This window comes from Cebidichthys violaceus, unplaced genomic scaffold (assembly GCF_023349555.1).
Source record: "Cebidichthys violaceus isolate CVI_PGR_0920_01 unplaced genomic scaffold, fCebVio1.0.p SCAF_19, whole genome shotgun sequence".
Lineage (NCBI taxonomy): Eukaryota > Metazoa > Chordata > Actinopteri > Perciformes > Stichaeidae > Cebidichthys > Cebidichthys violaceus.
The window spans coordinates 1,639,487-1,653,509 of record NW_027176361.1 but is presented as its reverse complement, the minus strand read 5'-3'; the positions used below and the strand labels follow the sequence as shown (position 1 = coordinate 1,653,509).

At 38.1% G+C, this 14,023-nt stretch overlaps 2 protein-coding genes and 1 long non-coding RNA gene across 5 annotated transcripts; all 3 read left to right on the top strand.

The window, feature by feature from the left end:
• The first annotated feature begins 1,053 nt into the window (after positions 1-1,053).
• Positions 1,054-3,954, top strand: LOC137874453 (chromosome partition protein Smc-like). Its single transcript, XM_068713140.1, has 4 exons — positions 1,054-1,086; positions 1,216-1,238; positions 1,560-1,700; positions 1,986-3,954. Exons 2-4 carry the CDS (start codon positions 1,217-1,219, stop codon positions 2,450-2,452), a joined length of 630 nt encoding a protein of 209 aa, XP_068569241.1. The 5' UTR covers positions 1,054-1,086; position 1,216; the 3' UTR covers positions 2,453-3,954.
• A 662-nt stretch (positions 3,955-4,616) lies between these two features.
• Positions 4,617-6,708, top strand: LOC137874456 (uncharacterized). 2 transcript variants are annotated; one of them, XR_011103311.1, is made up of 5 exons: positions 4,617-4,666; positions 4,892-5,018; positions 5,258-5,312; positions 5,512-5,661; positions 5,951-6,708. It is a non-coding gene; the product is annotated as an uncharacterized lncRNA (long non-coding RNA). The 2 variants fall into 2 exon arrangements; XR_011103310.1 differs by lacking the exon at positions 4,617-4,666 and having other exon boundaries at positions 4,674-5,018.
• Positions 6,709-7,987: 1,279 nt separating this feature from the next.
• Positions 7,988-12,419, top strand: LOC137874450 (butyrophilin subfamily 3 member A2-like). 2 transcript variants are annotated; one of them, XM_068713136.1, is made up of 6 exons: positions 7,988-8,027; positions 8,733-8,838; positions 9,138-9,479; positions 9,973-10,260; positions 10,383-10,490; positions 10,610-12,419. In XM_068713136.1, the coding sequence occupies exons 2-6, from the start codon at positions 8,742-8,744 to the stop codon at positions 11,203-11,205; spliced, it is 1,431 nt and encodes a 476-aa protein (XP_068569237.1). In that variant the 5' UTR covers positions 7,988-8,027; positions 8,733-8,741; the 3' UTR covers positions 11,206-12,419. The 2 variants fall into 2 exon arrangements, with proteins under 2 accessions (XP_068569237.1, XP_068569238.1); XM_068713137.1 differs by having other exon boundaries at positions 8,017-8,313.
• The last annotated feature ends 1,604 nt before the right edge of the window (positions 12,420-14,023 follow it).

Genomic DNA, 14,023 nt, shown 5'->3' with positions numbered 1-14,023 from the left:
ACATGTATTGTTAAATGCTGCCCTCTAATGACCAACTATTCTTATTGCCAAATAATAGAAACACCAAACATACTATATTGTCTTTAATATTGTGGTACTATTACTATTGTAATGTTATTAATTGGGATGCAACACATTATTATTATTATGATTATTTATTATAATTATGATTAATTTAGCCATTGAATGATTTAGTCCAAACTTTTCTTCCCTGCTGATTCCTCAACCCTCAGCTTAACGGTGTGCATTAAATCAATTTCGCTGGTGATTCACTTATTATACCTGCTCTACATGGCAGTCGGCATTGATTTATTATTTGTCATAATTACTTTGTTTGTGTGAAATACTGTTGTCAATGTACACTGGGCTAAGAACTCGGTAGCCACCCCCATAATTGAGGCTACATTCCTTTTTCTTTCTTTAATATAACATATATTATAGAAAACTATTTTTCAGGCTGAATAACAATTCCATACTTACCAGTTCTGAAGAATATCCCACCCTGCAACCATACAACTCCAAAGAGAAGGATAGAAGACCAGAGAGATTACACAGTAAACTGTACAGCATAACATCTAAGAGCAAGGTGCTCTTGTTGCATCTGCAACAATGTTTTCAGAGTCATGAGGTGGAAAACCAAATCAAATGCATCAACCTGCTGTTTGGGCAATGCCAAGACTGCAAAAGAAGTTATTGGGTTGGGGTCTGTATGGACCACCAGGGGAACACTGAATCTCATGGGAGCGACCTGCGCTGAAAGGTGTAAGACTATGGAGATAGATCTGTCTCAATATTATGTGTGTGAACAGATCAACAAACTTTCTGCCAGTCTGAAGGAAAATCTTCTTGTCACTCAGCCATTTTCGGAAAGCACGTGAAGAACAAAATGTATAAGTATATACATGCAAACTCAGCCTTTTGTGAACAGGGATGTTTTCGACGGGCACTGCAAGAGATTTGCACACATCATCACATATCTACAGCAGATAGCAAACCAGGTGAACACGCCTTTACATGATAACAGCTGCTCTATGTGATCATTTTATTTGAGCACTCTGAGGTGATCGGACTTGACGCACACGACAGGTAAGCTGTTAGAAAATTAGATTTTTGTTAAGTTTTAACTTATTCATCGTTGTCTATTTAACATTTAACATTGTTTTGCTGGTTTACTTAACATTATTTTTTATTTTTATTTTATTTTTCATACCCCAGTATGCCTGGTGATCTGATAAACAGTGAGTACCGTAGTTAATTATTTTGTTCTGTCTCTTTCTGTTTTCTGTCTGTCTTATTCTCATTTTTTCACCCTTTAGTTTTGTTGTTTTGTATTTAACTGGTTATCAAGCCGTCCTCTGCACTTTACTGATGCAGTGTTGATCCAGCCAGATTTCTGCTCTCTGCCAAATTAACACACACATGATAAGAGCTGTTCAGATATAGTAATAATAACTCTAATAAAGCAATTAATCTCTGTTTGTAGGCACAAATGTCCTGTTGTGTGTTGCTAGGGACCCAAGGATTTTGAGTTTGACGTGTCTGTTCTGTCTCACTCTCAGGTGACGCCTCCTCAGCAGGTGATAAATTGAACCAATCCAGTTTTACTCCTGACTGTATTCCCATGGGAGTGACTTGTGGCTCTGCTGGCCTGGTTGTTGGTGTTTTAATAACTCTCCTTGCTGTCTGCTGGAACCGTAAACGTAAGTCACAGCTCATTCATGATTACAATAATAACATATTTATTTTTCTGCAAAACACCAAACCAATTTTACTTTTGGTTTTGTTCAATATTATTCTATTAAGTTAAATGTGTTTAGTGGACAAAACATCAGGGATTTTACTTTCATAATTCAATTCAAAACAAACTATTCAAATGTTTTATTTTGGTGTAAAATGCTCCTTTGATTTACTAAAATATTGGTTGCTGTTTAATAACACATTCTTCATGTGTTTCTGTGTTGTTCAATGTCACATTTTATTAACAGGAGAAAACGACAAACAAAACAAAAAAAAACAGGATGACTTGACACAGAAGGTTCTGGACTTGAGACAGGAGATTCTGGACATGACACAGGAGATTCGGGAACAGGGGAATAATCAGGATGACTTGACACAGGATGACTTGATAAAGGATGACTTGACACAGGAGGTTCTGAAGAAGAAACTGGATGACTTGAACGCCACGCTGATGAATAATAAGAGTGAACTGGACAAAATGAAAGATCTACTCCAAAAACAACTTGATGAAGTGAAGAAAGAGAAGTGGGAGAAGAAGTCAGTGGAGACAGAAACAGAGAGACAACTGACATCAGAACAACGGCAAAACCTATTGGATGATAAGAAGAAATGGGACGAGATAGAGAGAACCTTTGAGATCCTGATACTGATGATAAATCAAATGCTGGGGTCAATAGAGTCTCAGGTCACTAAAACAAGGAGCGGAATATTTTAATCTCGTTAGATCAGCCAAAAGACAGAAAGGTGAAAGCAATCAGAACAAATTCAATTCACCAAAAGTCCAACAGGTGAACATATAAAGAACATTTGTTAAAACTGGACTTCAGCTTAAAACTACAAATGAATGAATTGATCCCTGCAGGGACTTAACATTAAAAATGGTTATGAGGTCTTCACTGGCTTCCTGTCCAACAAAGAATTGACTTTAAAATCCTGCTGTTGGTTTATAAAGCACTGAATGGTTTAGGGCCAAAATACATCTCTGATCTGCTGCTACCCTATGAACCATCCCGACCCATTAGGTCAGGGGTGGCCAACCAGTCAGAGACCAAGAGCCACATTTTTTACTGTGTTACTGCAAAGAGCCACATCATACACATGGGCACACATGAACATCACCCCATCCCTTCCTCTCACACACACACACACACACACACACACACACACACACACACACACCTTTGCTCAGCCAGATTTATTGTAACTGTCACACACCAACATGATAATGACAGAAATTGACTCCTACAGTACTAAGACCACAGGCCAGTCATTTTCAACAATGAACATTGTGTGCACTGTCTCACACAGACAAACTCTCAGTTCAACCAAGTCCACAAACTAAAATATAATAATTTACAATAGCGTTTTTCTTTTACTATGCATGTTACTTAGTGGGACTTCTGGCATTCCTTGCCTTGAACAATCCTCTTCAAATCTGGCTTGTATTCCGTTGTTGCCACTCGAAGCAATTCGTTCACATGGGTGTCAGTCAGAACGGCTCGGGAGCCGCGGGTTGGCCAGGCCTGCCTTAGGTGGTCTGGGACCGGTCTACTTTCTGTTCCAGAGTCAGAACTAAACATGGAGAAGCAGCGTTCAGTTCTTCTGCTCCACACATCTGGAACAAAGTCCCAGAAAGCTGCAGGTCTGCAGAGACCCTCAGCTCCTTGAGATCCAGACTGAAGACTTCTCTGTTTGCTGCTGCCTTTAACTGAACCACATTCAAGGATATTAATCCATTTATGCATTTCACTACTGCATTTTATTTCTTAAACTGCACTGCAACTATTATTCTGTTTTTTAGCTTTTTAGTGTTTTAATGACTGTTTTTAATGTTTCAATGAATGTTCTTAATTGTTTTTAAATCTCCTTTTCTTTTGCATTATGTTTTGATGCTTTTAATGGTTTTATGTGAAGCACTTTGAATCGCCTTGTTGTTGAAATGTGCTCTACAAATAAACTTGCCTTGCCTTATGATAGTTAGTGTGACCGTGGGTTTATTATCACTTGTTGCAGCTGAATGTCAACAAGTAACAATATCAGCTACATTTAATTGGTTGTGTGCAGAACATGTGTTGAAGTTGAATGAGGATAAGATTTGTGATTTGTGTTGCTTTGTATCTCTGTCAAGTAATGTCACTGTTCAATTTTGTTGTTGTTCAAAATTGCTCATTATTGCAGACATTTTGAAAATCTAAATAAAATCATGTATAAAAAGTTTGTCTTGCGTCACTGTGACAACTTATCACAATGTAATTCTACTGTAAACAACATGATCCACAGAAGACGTAGAAGGAAGAGGCTCAGGTACAGACCCCGTTAAGTGGAGCACAAGGATGTAATGTAAGCTAGCAGCTCACGCCACACAAGAACATTTTGAACAAGCCTTTGTCTCTCAAATGTAAAAGTAATTCCTTTAAATATATAAATAGGTGTTGGGTGCTAAAGGAGGGAGATGTTCAACTCTGTTTTATTGATCGGACACAGGTTAAATATTAACCAGTCAGTGTTGTTCACTGTAATAAAATACAACAACCAGCCACCTGGAGATCCTGACGTTGTATATCTGATGCTCTTTAAGTTGTATTATATTATGTTTTCTACATTACTGTAAAGGCTGAAATGATTTCTAACCTCTGTGGACGAGGTTCAGTCAGTGGTGAAGAGTAACTTTAATCAGGGTTTCAGAGGAGAGGTTTAGAGTCCACTGATGGTTTAAAGAATACAGTAGAAGCAAACTTACCTACACAATATTTGAGATGTATATCTTGAAGTATAAAAAGTTATCGAGGCCACTGTATTGTCATCCACACCGTCATGTAAATGACCACACCTCTTTATTCTCCATGATCACTCACGTTCAAAGTACAGATCCTTTTATGGGAGGACTGACCGCGCTGTTTATTGAGGTGAGGCGACGCCAACACAACAGGTATGTGGGACTTCTGAAATGGCTGCTTTCATTAAAGTTACGTTCACATGTAGAAAGCAGGTCTTCCTTCACAGCTGACTGAAGGGGAGACTTGTGTCGATGCTAGATCCAAGACATTCATGTCTTTGGATTCATGCCGTATTTGGGTCATTTATTCACCCTTTCCCAAGTGATCATTTAGAATTGTGTATTTAATTATAGCAGCAATCAACTACTGTTTTTCAGCAAACATTTTAAATTGGATCTCTGAGTTTGTTACATTTGAAGAAAGCTGCTCAATGTGATCATGTGATTTGAGGACTTTGTCTCTGAAGCACTCTGAGGTGATCGGACTTCTTGACGCACACGACAGGTAAGCTGTTAGAAAACTACTTTTGTATTTTTAGTTTGAACTACTAAACATTCATCGTTGCTTATTTATGAAATAAAATCATCTCAAGTGGATATTTTCTTAAAAATATATTATTAAACGTTTTTAGCAGCTTTTTTTACATCAGAAATACTAAACACATAAAAAATGTAATGCAATTCAGCATGTCTTCTCTATATGGTGTCTTATTTGAAGATTAACATTCTGGTGCTGGTTTACAGAACATGAAGCCTCAGAACCTTGAGATGTTTCTACGGTCACGTCATCTGATGAACAGTGAGTACTTTAGTCAATTGTCTCTACATTTTTGTACTAGTCATAGAATTAACACACACATGATACGAGCTGTTCAGATATAATGATAATAATAATAACTCTAATAAAGCAATGCATCTCTGTTTGTAGGTACAAATGTCCTGTTGTGTGTTGCTGTCAAGGACTTTGAGTTTGAGTGTCTGTTCTGTCTCACTCTCAGGTGACGCCTCCTCAGCAGGTGATGTTCCAGATAAATTGAGCCAATTCAGTTTTACTTCTTGCTGTATTCCCAAGGGAGTGACTTATGGCTGTGCTGGCCTGGTTGTTGTGCTTTTAATAATTCTCCTTGCTGTCTGCTGGACATGTAAACGTAAGTCACAGCTCATTCATGATTACAGTATTATCATATTTTACTGCAAAACACTATATACTAAATAGTAACAGTAATTTTATTCATTTTAATGATGAGATTAGTGGACAAAACATCAGGGATTTAACTGTCATAATTCAATGCAAAACATACAGAAATTAAAATGAATTATTTTGGTGTCAAATTTTATATGGGAAGGAAATGTTTCTTTGATTCACTGAAATATTGTTTGCTACACTATTTTATGTGTTAGAGTGTTGTTCAATGTCACATCTTTTTCTCACAAAAGGTAAAACAGCAGAATTAAAGAGGAAAAATACACAGCTTCAAAATGAATATCAGGACGACATGGATCAGATGGTTACTACACTACAGCAACAGAAGAGAGGACTGGAGGAAACCAGAGATCAACTCACAACACAACTTGAGAAACTGCAGACGGAGAAGGAGGAGAACAAGAAGCAGCTTCAGTCCGTGGAGGAAGAAATAACAGAGAGAGAAAAGACGTTTGACAAACCGCAGACATTAATAACAGAAAAAGAAAAGCTATTACAGGCTCAGTGAAAATTAGACGAGACAAAGAAAAATGATGAGAGACTTAAGATGAAGATAGAGAATCTGCTGGAGCCCATAGAGTTTCAGATAACACATAAACAGGAGGAGGGATGAAGCCAAACAGGTACGAAGGTGAAACAAATCAAAGTCACCAAATGTTGAACATGTCAGGTCCACTAACATTTCATTGGAACACCATAGAACTGACTTCAATGTAAAACTACAATACATCCATGCTTACTGGGATGAAAATGACATTATATAAACACAGTGTGACAGGGGGATTTAAAAAAAACAAAAACTGGATTTAATTACTTAATAGCAGACGATATGTCAAAATATAGATATGATTTTATTGACATACTTGTTTGTGTATATGAGATACCAAATACATGTATTTGCAGTTTTGTCTGTATTTTGTTCATTATTAGCTGATTGTTGAAGACATTTTTAAACATTTAAATCAAAATAAATCTGATTAAAAAAGCTTCAGTGAGAGTTTGTCTTTCTTCACTGTGAAACGTATCGCTGTTTATTTCTACTGGAGACAACATGAAGTGTTAGGTGAGCAGGATCACAGTACGAGTTATTATATTTAATCATGTTTTTATGTCAGTGACTTTAAGTTGCTTTATAATGTATTTTATAATTCCAGCTGCTTGTGTCTCTTCTACGTCGTCATCATGAAAAATACCTTCCTGTCTGTTTGTGGTGTAGCCGTCGTGCTTTGGTCCTCATCATTGATGTGTACGTTATAGTGCTTGATGATAAAACATATTCTAAATGAAGCAGAGGTTCAGTCAGGAGGACTCTCTTACACTCCTTTTCATTCTCTCTCTCTCTCTCTCTCTCTCTCTCTCGCTCTCTCTCTCTCTCTCTCTCTCTATGATCAGATGATTGTGGGCGTTCACTTTAAACCAACCGGATTCTGCACAGTTTCCTTATCAATCGATATGAATTACAAGCTGAAAGGGGAGTCAAGCCACTGATAGCAGGGAATCAACTAGAAATCCTGAGCACTGGGAAAACTAGGAAATAACAGAGCGCTCCTCACTGGGTGAGACGCTGACGACCTGAGACAGACTAATACAATCAAGGAATTCATTTACTAATGATGCTGAAAAAGAAAAAGGAAGTGAAACAAAACAGGACTCATAGGGAGAGTAACTTTCAAGATAAAACACAATAAAACAGTACAAACACAAATCTAAGACCCTGTCACTTGGTTTCCTCCTCTTGATGAAAGGATTGTGGGTTAAATGTGTGAACATTTAGCTTTCATCTCTCAAATTCCTTTAAATATATAAATAGGTGTTGGGTGCTAAAGGAGGGAGATGTTCAACTCTGTTTTATTGATCGGACACAGGTTAAATATTAACCAGTCAGTGTTGTTCACTGTAATAAAATACAACAACCAGCCACCTGGAGATCCTGACGTTGTATATCTGATGCTCTTTAAGTTGTATTATATTATGTTTTCTACATTACTGTAAAGGCTGAAATGATTTCTAACCTCTGTGGACGAGGTTCAGTCAGTGGTGAAGAGTAACTTTAATCAGGGTTTCAGAGGAGAGGTTTAGAGTCCACTGATGGTTTAAAGAATACAGTAGAAGCAAACTTACCTACACAATATTTGAGATGTATATCTTGAAGTATAAAAAGTTATCGAGGCCACTGTATTGTCATCCACACCGTCATGTAAATGACCACACCTCTTTATTCTCCATGATCACTCACGTTCAAAGTACAGATCCTTTTATGGGAGGACTGACCGCGCTGTTTATTGAGGTGAGGCGACGCCAACACAACAGGTATGTGGGACTTCTGAAATGGCTGCTTTCATTAAAGTTACGTTCACATGTAGAAAGCAGGTCTTCCTTCACAGCTGACTGAAGGGGAGACTTGTGTCGATGCTAGATCCAAGACATTCATGTCTTTGGATTCATGCTGTATTTGGGTCTTTTATCACCCCTTCCCAAGTGATCACGTAATTACAGCAGCAATCAACTACTGTTTTTCAGCAAACATTTTAAATTGGATCTCTGAGTTTTGTTCCGTGTGAAGAGCTGCTTGTCCTCGTACTTTTTAAAAAATCTGGTCAGTGTGAATTTTGGCTTGTGTGTGACAATGAGGGAAGTCAAAAATGTTGTTGCTAAGCTAAATAATATGATGACAGAAAAAAGTAAAGCCATCAGGAGAGCGAAAGCTTGCTGAAGGTGCTGTTGTAATGTCAGGTATTGTCTTTTGAGAAATGTTGAATCACATTCTGGCAAATTGGCTCCACCAAAAGTGCGCAAAGTTAGCTATTAGCCCATGTGTGGATGGGCCTTGAAATCAAAGTTGTGAGAGGCAAATCTGGAGAAGGGTTTCCATAGTTATTACATGCTATTGCTGCACAACTAAAATATAAACACAAATGTTTCTGTTTAATACTAAATTGTGTTAACAATATGAAACTACATTGCTTCAAATACCCTTTTTGTTAATGTTTCATAAAAGTGTATTTGGATCTTTAGCACTCCAGGATGGTCCACATTAAGGATGGACTTCACAGACCTGTGGGACCCGTCAGTGTTTTCCAAAACATTCTCGTCTTCCTTCTCCTCACACACTTTTGTGGAGGTAACTTACACGCACACACACACATTAGTAACAACCTGGTATGTGTTTAAGTGACACTAACTCACGTAAATGTAAGGTAAAGGCAGCCATGAGTGGCCTGTAGTTTGGTGGTCTACCTGTCAGCCCATATCAGTACATCTTTAAAATGCTAGTTGCAGCTTTGTACTCACATACTGTCAACCTTATAAAGTAAAAAATCCAAGACTTGAAAGACAAAAGCCACGATCAACAGCTCCTTACTGAATATTCAACCTCACAGAGTTGAATTTGTATTTATCATCAGACCTACTGTTTCCCAGGTTGGTCTCAGGAGATAGGTCCACCTCCGCCCGTCATAGGGATGGTTGGTGATGACGTCGTTCTGCCATGTCAGCTGGAACCCCCCGTGGATGCTGTTTCCATGACAATGGAGTGGGGCAGACCTGACCTGGAGCCCAGATTTGTCCATGTGTGGCATGGCGGTCAGGAGCTGCTGACTGACCAGAACGAGGCCTACAAGGGAAGAGCATCGCTGTCCGTCAACAAACTGAAGCACGGAGACATTTCACTGAGACTGTCCACAGTGATGCTCTCTGATAACGGGCGGTACAGATGCTACATCCCAAAACTGAGTAAAGATTATTTTGTTGAGCTTCTTGTTGGTAAGTAAACTGACTACACTGTCCGTTCCACATATAGAACTTTTATACCTTAGAATTGGCCTTTCATTGCTCCAGACATTGGAAGCAATTTGAGGTTGACTCTCTTTCCAAAGTTGACTTCAACATGTAGACAACAGGAGGGATTCAACCTTGTGACACATTTCTGAGCTATAAAACTTACTATAAAACATTCAAAGTCTTGATTTTCTTGATGATTGTCTTTTTGGATGCCCCTCCAGTGGAGACAACATGATAACGTGACATACTGTATAGGCTACCCCACTGCTGGTGCCCTGTCATTTCATTTTTAAACTGTTTCCCTCAAAACACAGTTGACAACAGTGTTTTGTTGCCATTTTTTGGAGCCCAGGCTGCTCATCAACATGGGCCACAGTTGGTAGATGGGCAACACGGTGGCTTGAGATGCTTGAGATAGGATGATGCTGTACATCATTCAAGCACTGGACCAATAACTTGTGTTTGATCCGATCAGGTGCTGTCTCCTCACCTGCTATCAGCTTAGCGGGCCTCCACAAGGCCAGCAGTGGAGTGGTGTTAGACTGTGAGTCTAGAGGCTGGTATCCAGAGCCGGAGGTGTTGTGGCTGGACGGTGAGGGAAACCTCCTCTCTGCTGGACCTACAGAGACAGTCAGAGGTCCTGATCACCTCTATACTGTCAGCAGCAGAGTGACTGTGGAGAAGAGACACAGCAACAGCTTCACCTGTAGAGTCCAACAGAGGACCATCAACCAGACCAGAGAGACTCACATCACTGTTCCAGGTAGAAACCTAAAATACAACTTTCAGCTTCCTAATCATGAAACACACACAGACCTTTTGTCAAACATAACTTATATACTATATTCTATACTGTAAATGTTCTTCTCTCTTTTATTATTTCAGAGGATTTCTTCATGGCTCAATCAAGTTGTACTGCATCTATTGCCTTTAGCACATTGTTTGGCTTCATGTTTGTTCTTGCTGGTCTTGGTTTGGTCTGGAAATGGAGACGTAAGCCAAATATTAATTTGACATTTTTTGATAGTACATTTTCTGTCTCTTAAGCTTATGGTTATGAGATGATGAGAAGTATAATATACTGTAAAACACTTGCTTTTGTTTGAACACAGAGATCAACACGCATCTCAAGACTAATAATGAAGAGGAAGCAAAGAAGACAACAGGTTTTAATGACACACCACAGCAGCCTTTGATGGAAGCAGACAGAAGAAGAGAGCAGCTCATGACAGAAAGACAGACAATGGAGGATGAGTTAGTGAAGAAAGAGGAAGAACAGAACGATATGACACAGCTTATTGATACACTGACAGAACTGAAGAAAGAACTGGAGGAGCAGAAAGAGAAAATCTTAGTCCAAATGAAGGAGGTAGAGAAACTGGTGGAGGAGAATGAAAAGAAGGTTAAATCAGTGGAGAAAGATGAAACAGCCAACAAAGGTCAGGGACTAAAAGATCTAAAAGAACTCATAACAGAGAACAACTGGAACCTGCAGTACAGGAAGAAAGACCTACAATCACTGAACATGAACTTAGAGAAACTATCAAAGAAAACAACAGATGACTTAAATAGATTAAAAGAGAGGAAGAAGAAAGTAGAGAACCACACGGAGCAAGTGAAGAAACAACTGGAGGAGCTTCAGAGGAGCTTCAGAGAGAGGAGGGAGGACAACATGACAAAACCAATCCTCAACATGAAAGCATCATGAACTTTAAAGCAGCTATAATCAATACCTTAATAATCACAATGTGTCAAATGACGACGTGAAAACAATGTGATGGTGTGAAAAATAAAGTGTAATTATATGATGATTGCTTTTGTATTGTTCCAGTCTATAGATAGAGGAAACTTCTTGGACAAACATTGAGCTTCGGTTTTATTTTTTATTTAAATGTTTTGCATTTGTTAATCATGATCAACAACAATGTGAAATTATGGAAATACAGTCAACATTTCCTTTCAACTTCTCCAAGATTGTTGGATGGAATTCAGGGTTAAACTGATGGATTTTGTCTTTCACATTTTTTGGCACCTTTTGTATTAAGATTCACATTATTTTGTAAAACAAAAGTACTGCATACATGCAATGTGTTGTTCATGTAGTTAATTAAGCAGTTTTACAGTTATACTTTAGTTAATAAATGTACTTCAGTTACCAGTATAAGTACACTGACAGTAGAGTAACCTCTCATTCTAACACCTCACTTCTTCAGTGCTGCTGTTGGTTGAAAGCTGGATTTTAAACTTATTTAGTTCCTGATGACTTCTGACTTTCATCTTGTGTGAGATAAGACGAGATATCCTGGTCTGCTTTTTATTTCACCTTTTTATCGGTTAAAGACTCACTTGTGTGTTTTTGTGTATTTGATCAGTTAAAGTCAATATTCTGCTGTAGTGTGAACAAATGTATTGTATAATTAAAGTTTGTTGTTATTAATATCAAACCAGTAACCAACTGCTGTCACAGTTTATGGTACATCTGGTTATAGAATCATAACATAGTCCAAAGTCTCATCTGAACAAACTACATGCAGCTTTAATTCAAGGTAAGAGGACTTCAAATGAATTTGAATCTCATCTCATCTCATCTCATCTTCGTCCGCTTATCCGTGATCGGGTCGCGGGGCCAACAGCCCCAGCAGGGGACCCCAAACTTCCCTTTCCCCTGCCACATCAGCATGAATTTGAATCACAATGTTATATCTCCTTATGGTAAATAAATAATCATACTTCTATCTGGTTGTATGATTTGTTGTATTACACGTTGGTTTTACTGCTTTTGTCCTAAAAATGAATGTGTAGCTTTGTAACAGAGATTGTCTGAACAAGTGAAAGCCAACAAAGCTTCGATCATAGAGGCTGCTGTGTCTTCTACAATGTTTGAGTCACATCATCGCACACCCAAATACATGATTACATCAGGTCCATCTGTCTGTCTGTCTTTGTTCCTTTTAACCACAACAGTGTCTTTTTTTTCTTCTTCTTTTACCACCAACAGGTAATGGACATGAAGACAATTAACCGTCCATAGGGATGAAGATGCATGCTAAGGTTTTTTATTAAATTTGATAAATATTTCACCAACAACACAAACTTTAACAGAAGCCCAATGCAGAATAGAGACTTCCTCCATGTAAATAATTATGAACAGAAAGAATACCTTTCTTTTAAATTGATGCACTTGCTGGTAGAACAAACGCCAAAAGAAGTCTCTGACTGACCGTCCATCATCTATCCTTGCCAGACTCTTCTTAGATTTTCCAATGAATATGGTATGATCAGAACTTATAACCAATACAGTTCCTCATCTGTATACCAGCATCATATGTGTCACTTCTGTGGCACCATTCATAAGTTAAGTAGTATATTTACTTTAATGTTATTTTTAGCGTTTTTATCTATAACATTTGTATAGAAGGGGGGCCCTGCATTGAAACTGTATTTTTTTTATCCGTCATTTACAGTAAAGTTAGAAAAATAACTGTCTGGAGAACTCAAGGTTTTAATAAAAAATATGCTTTGGAAATGGATTAAACATTTGTATTTGCATATAATTTGATTCTGGGGGAGTTTCCTGTTTCTATGGATTTATTTTTTCTTTACAATGTATTGGATGGATTGCCATGAATTTTGGTTCAAACATTTGTGGATCCCAGATGGTGACTCCTACTTTAGTGATCCGCTGACCCCTCCTCCATAGTCACCATGAAATTCACATTTGGGTTTTTTAGTGATGTGTGTCAACTTTTGGATGGATTTACCTGAAATTTGGTTCAGACATTTATGTCCCATGAGGACAAAATTAAATTGATTCTTTAACTTTCCATCTAGCACCATAATCTGCATTATTTGTCCAACTTTGGTTTGAGATCAGATACTTGCAAGACTAATGGCCTCCCCTTGATTACCAAGATTTCTGAACTTGACTATTCCTTCAAAAGAAAATTAACTGTAGGAAACTACACAGAATAATCAGATTTGTTTATTTGAATAGAAAACACTTACAGTGTAGTTTCATTAAAAAAAAGTTTGTCGGCACAACTGTTTTTGCAAAACATCAAATAATGTACAAATATCGCTCTATACAAAATAATACCTTTACTTATACATTGTAAAGTTGTACCTCCTAGTACAAGAGATATTTCTCAAAGCAAATACTGTGAAAAGTGTCCAGCATCCGGCCTTTTGAAGAGGGGGAACATGCTCACGTTGAACAAGGACATCTCGTGTCTCCAAGTCGTCACAGCAGTTCTTTTAGTGATGTCATCGTGAACTAGAAAGGTGAGCTCAGCAGAGTGCAGATGTGTGTCTGTCAGGTCAAACAGGGTATTCTTTTATGTAAATAGAAGGAATATAAAGAACTGAATAAGAATTAAGCTAATTGTAAATAAAGCAGTTTGTAATTAATACTGGAAATCTGACTATTCGGGAAGAAACAGGGCGGAACCAATCTGGCTAGAAGTCTAGATAAGGGGACGCGCAGTGTCACACCGTGTCGCAGTAATACGGTCCGGAATCGGACAAAC

Coding starts and splice junctions, on each gene's coding strand:
- LOC137874453 (XM_068713140.1), top strand. CDS start 1,217: ATGCCTGGTGATCTGATAAACA. Junction 1,239..1,559: donor GCCTGGTGATCTGATAAACA/GTGAGTACCGTA, acceptor TCTCACTCTCAG/GTGACGCCTCCTCAGCAGGT. Junction 1,701..1,985: donor TGTCTGCTGGAACCGTAAAC/GTAAGTCACAGC, acceptor TTTTATTAACAG/GAGAAAACGACAAACAAAAC.
- LOC137874450 (XM_068713136.1), top strand. CDS start 8,742: ATGGTCCACATTAAGGATGGACTTCACAGACCTGTGGGACCCGTCAGT. Junction 10,261..10,382: donor GACTCACATCACTGTTCCAG/GTAGAAACCTAA, acceptor TTATTATTTCAG/AGGATTTCTTCATGGCTCAA. Junction 10,491..10,609: donor TTTGGTCTGGAAATGGAGAC/GTAAGCCAAATA, acceptor GTTTGAACACAG/AGATCAACACGCATCTCAAG.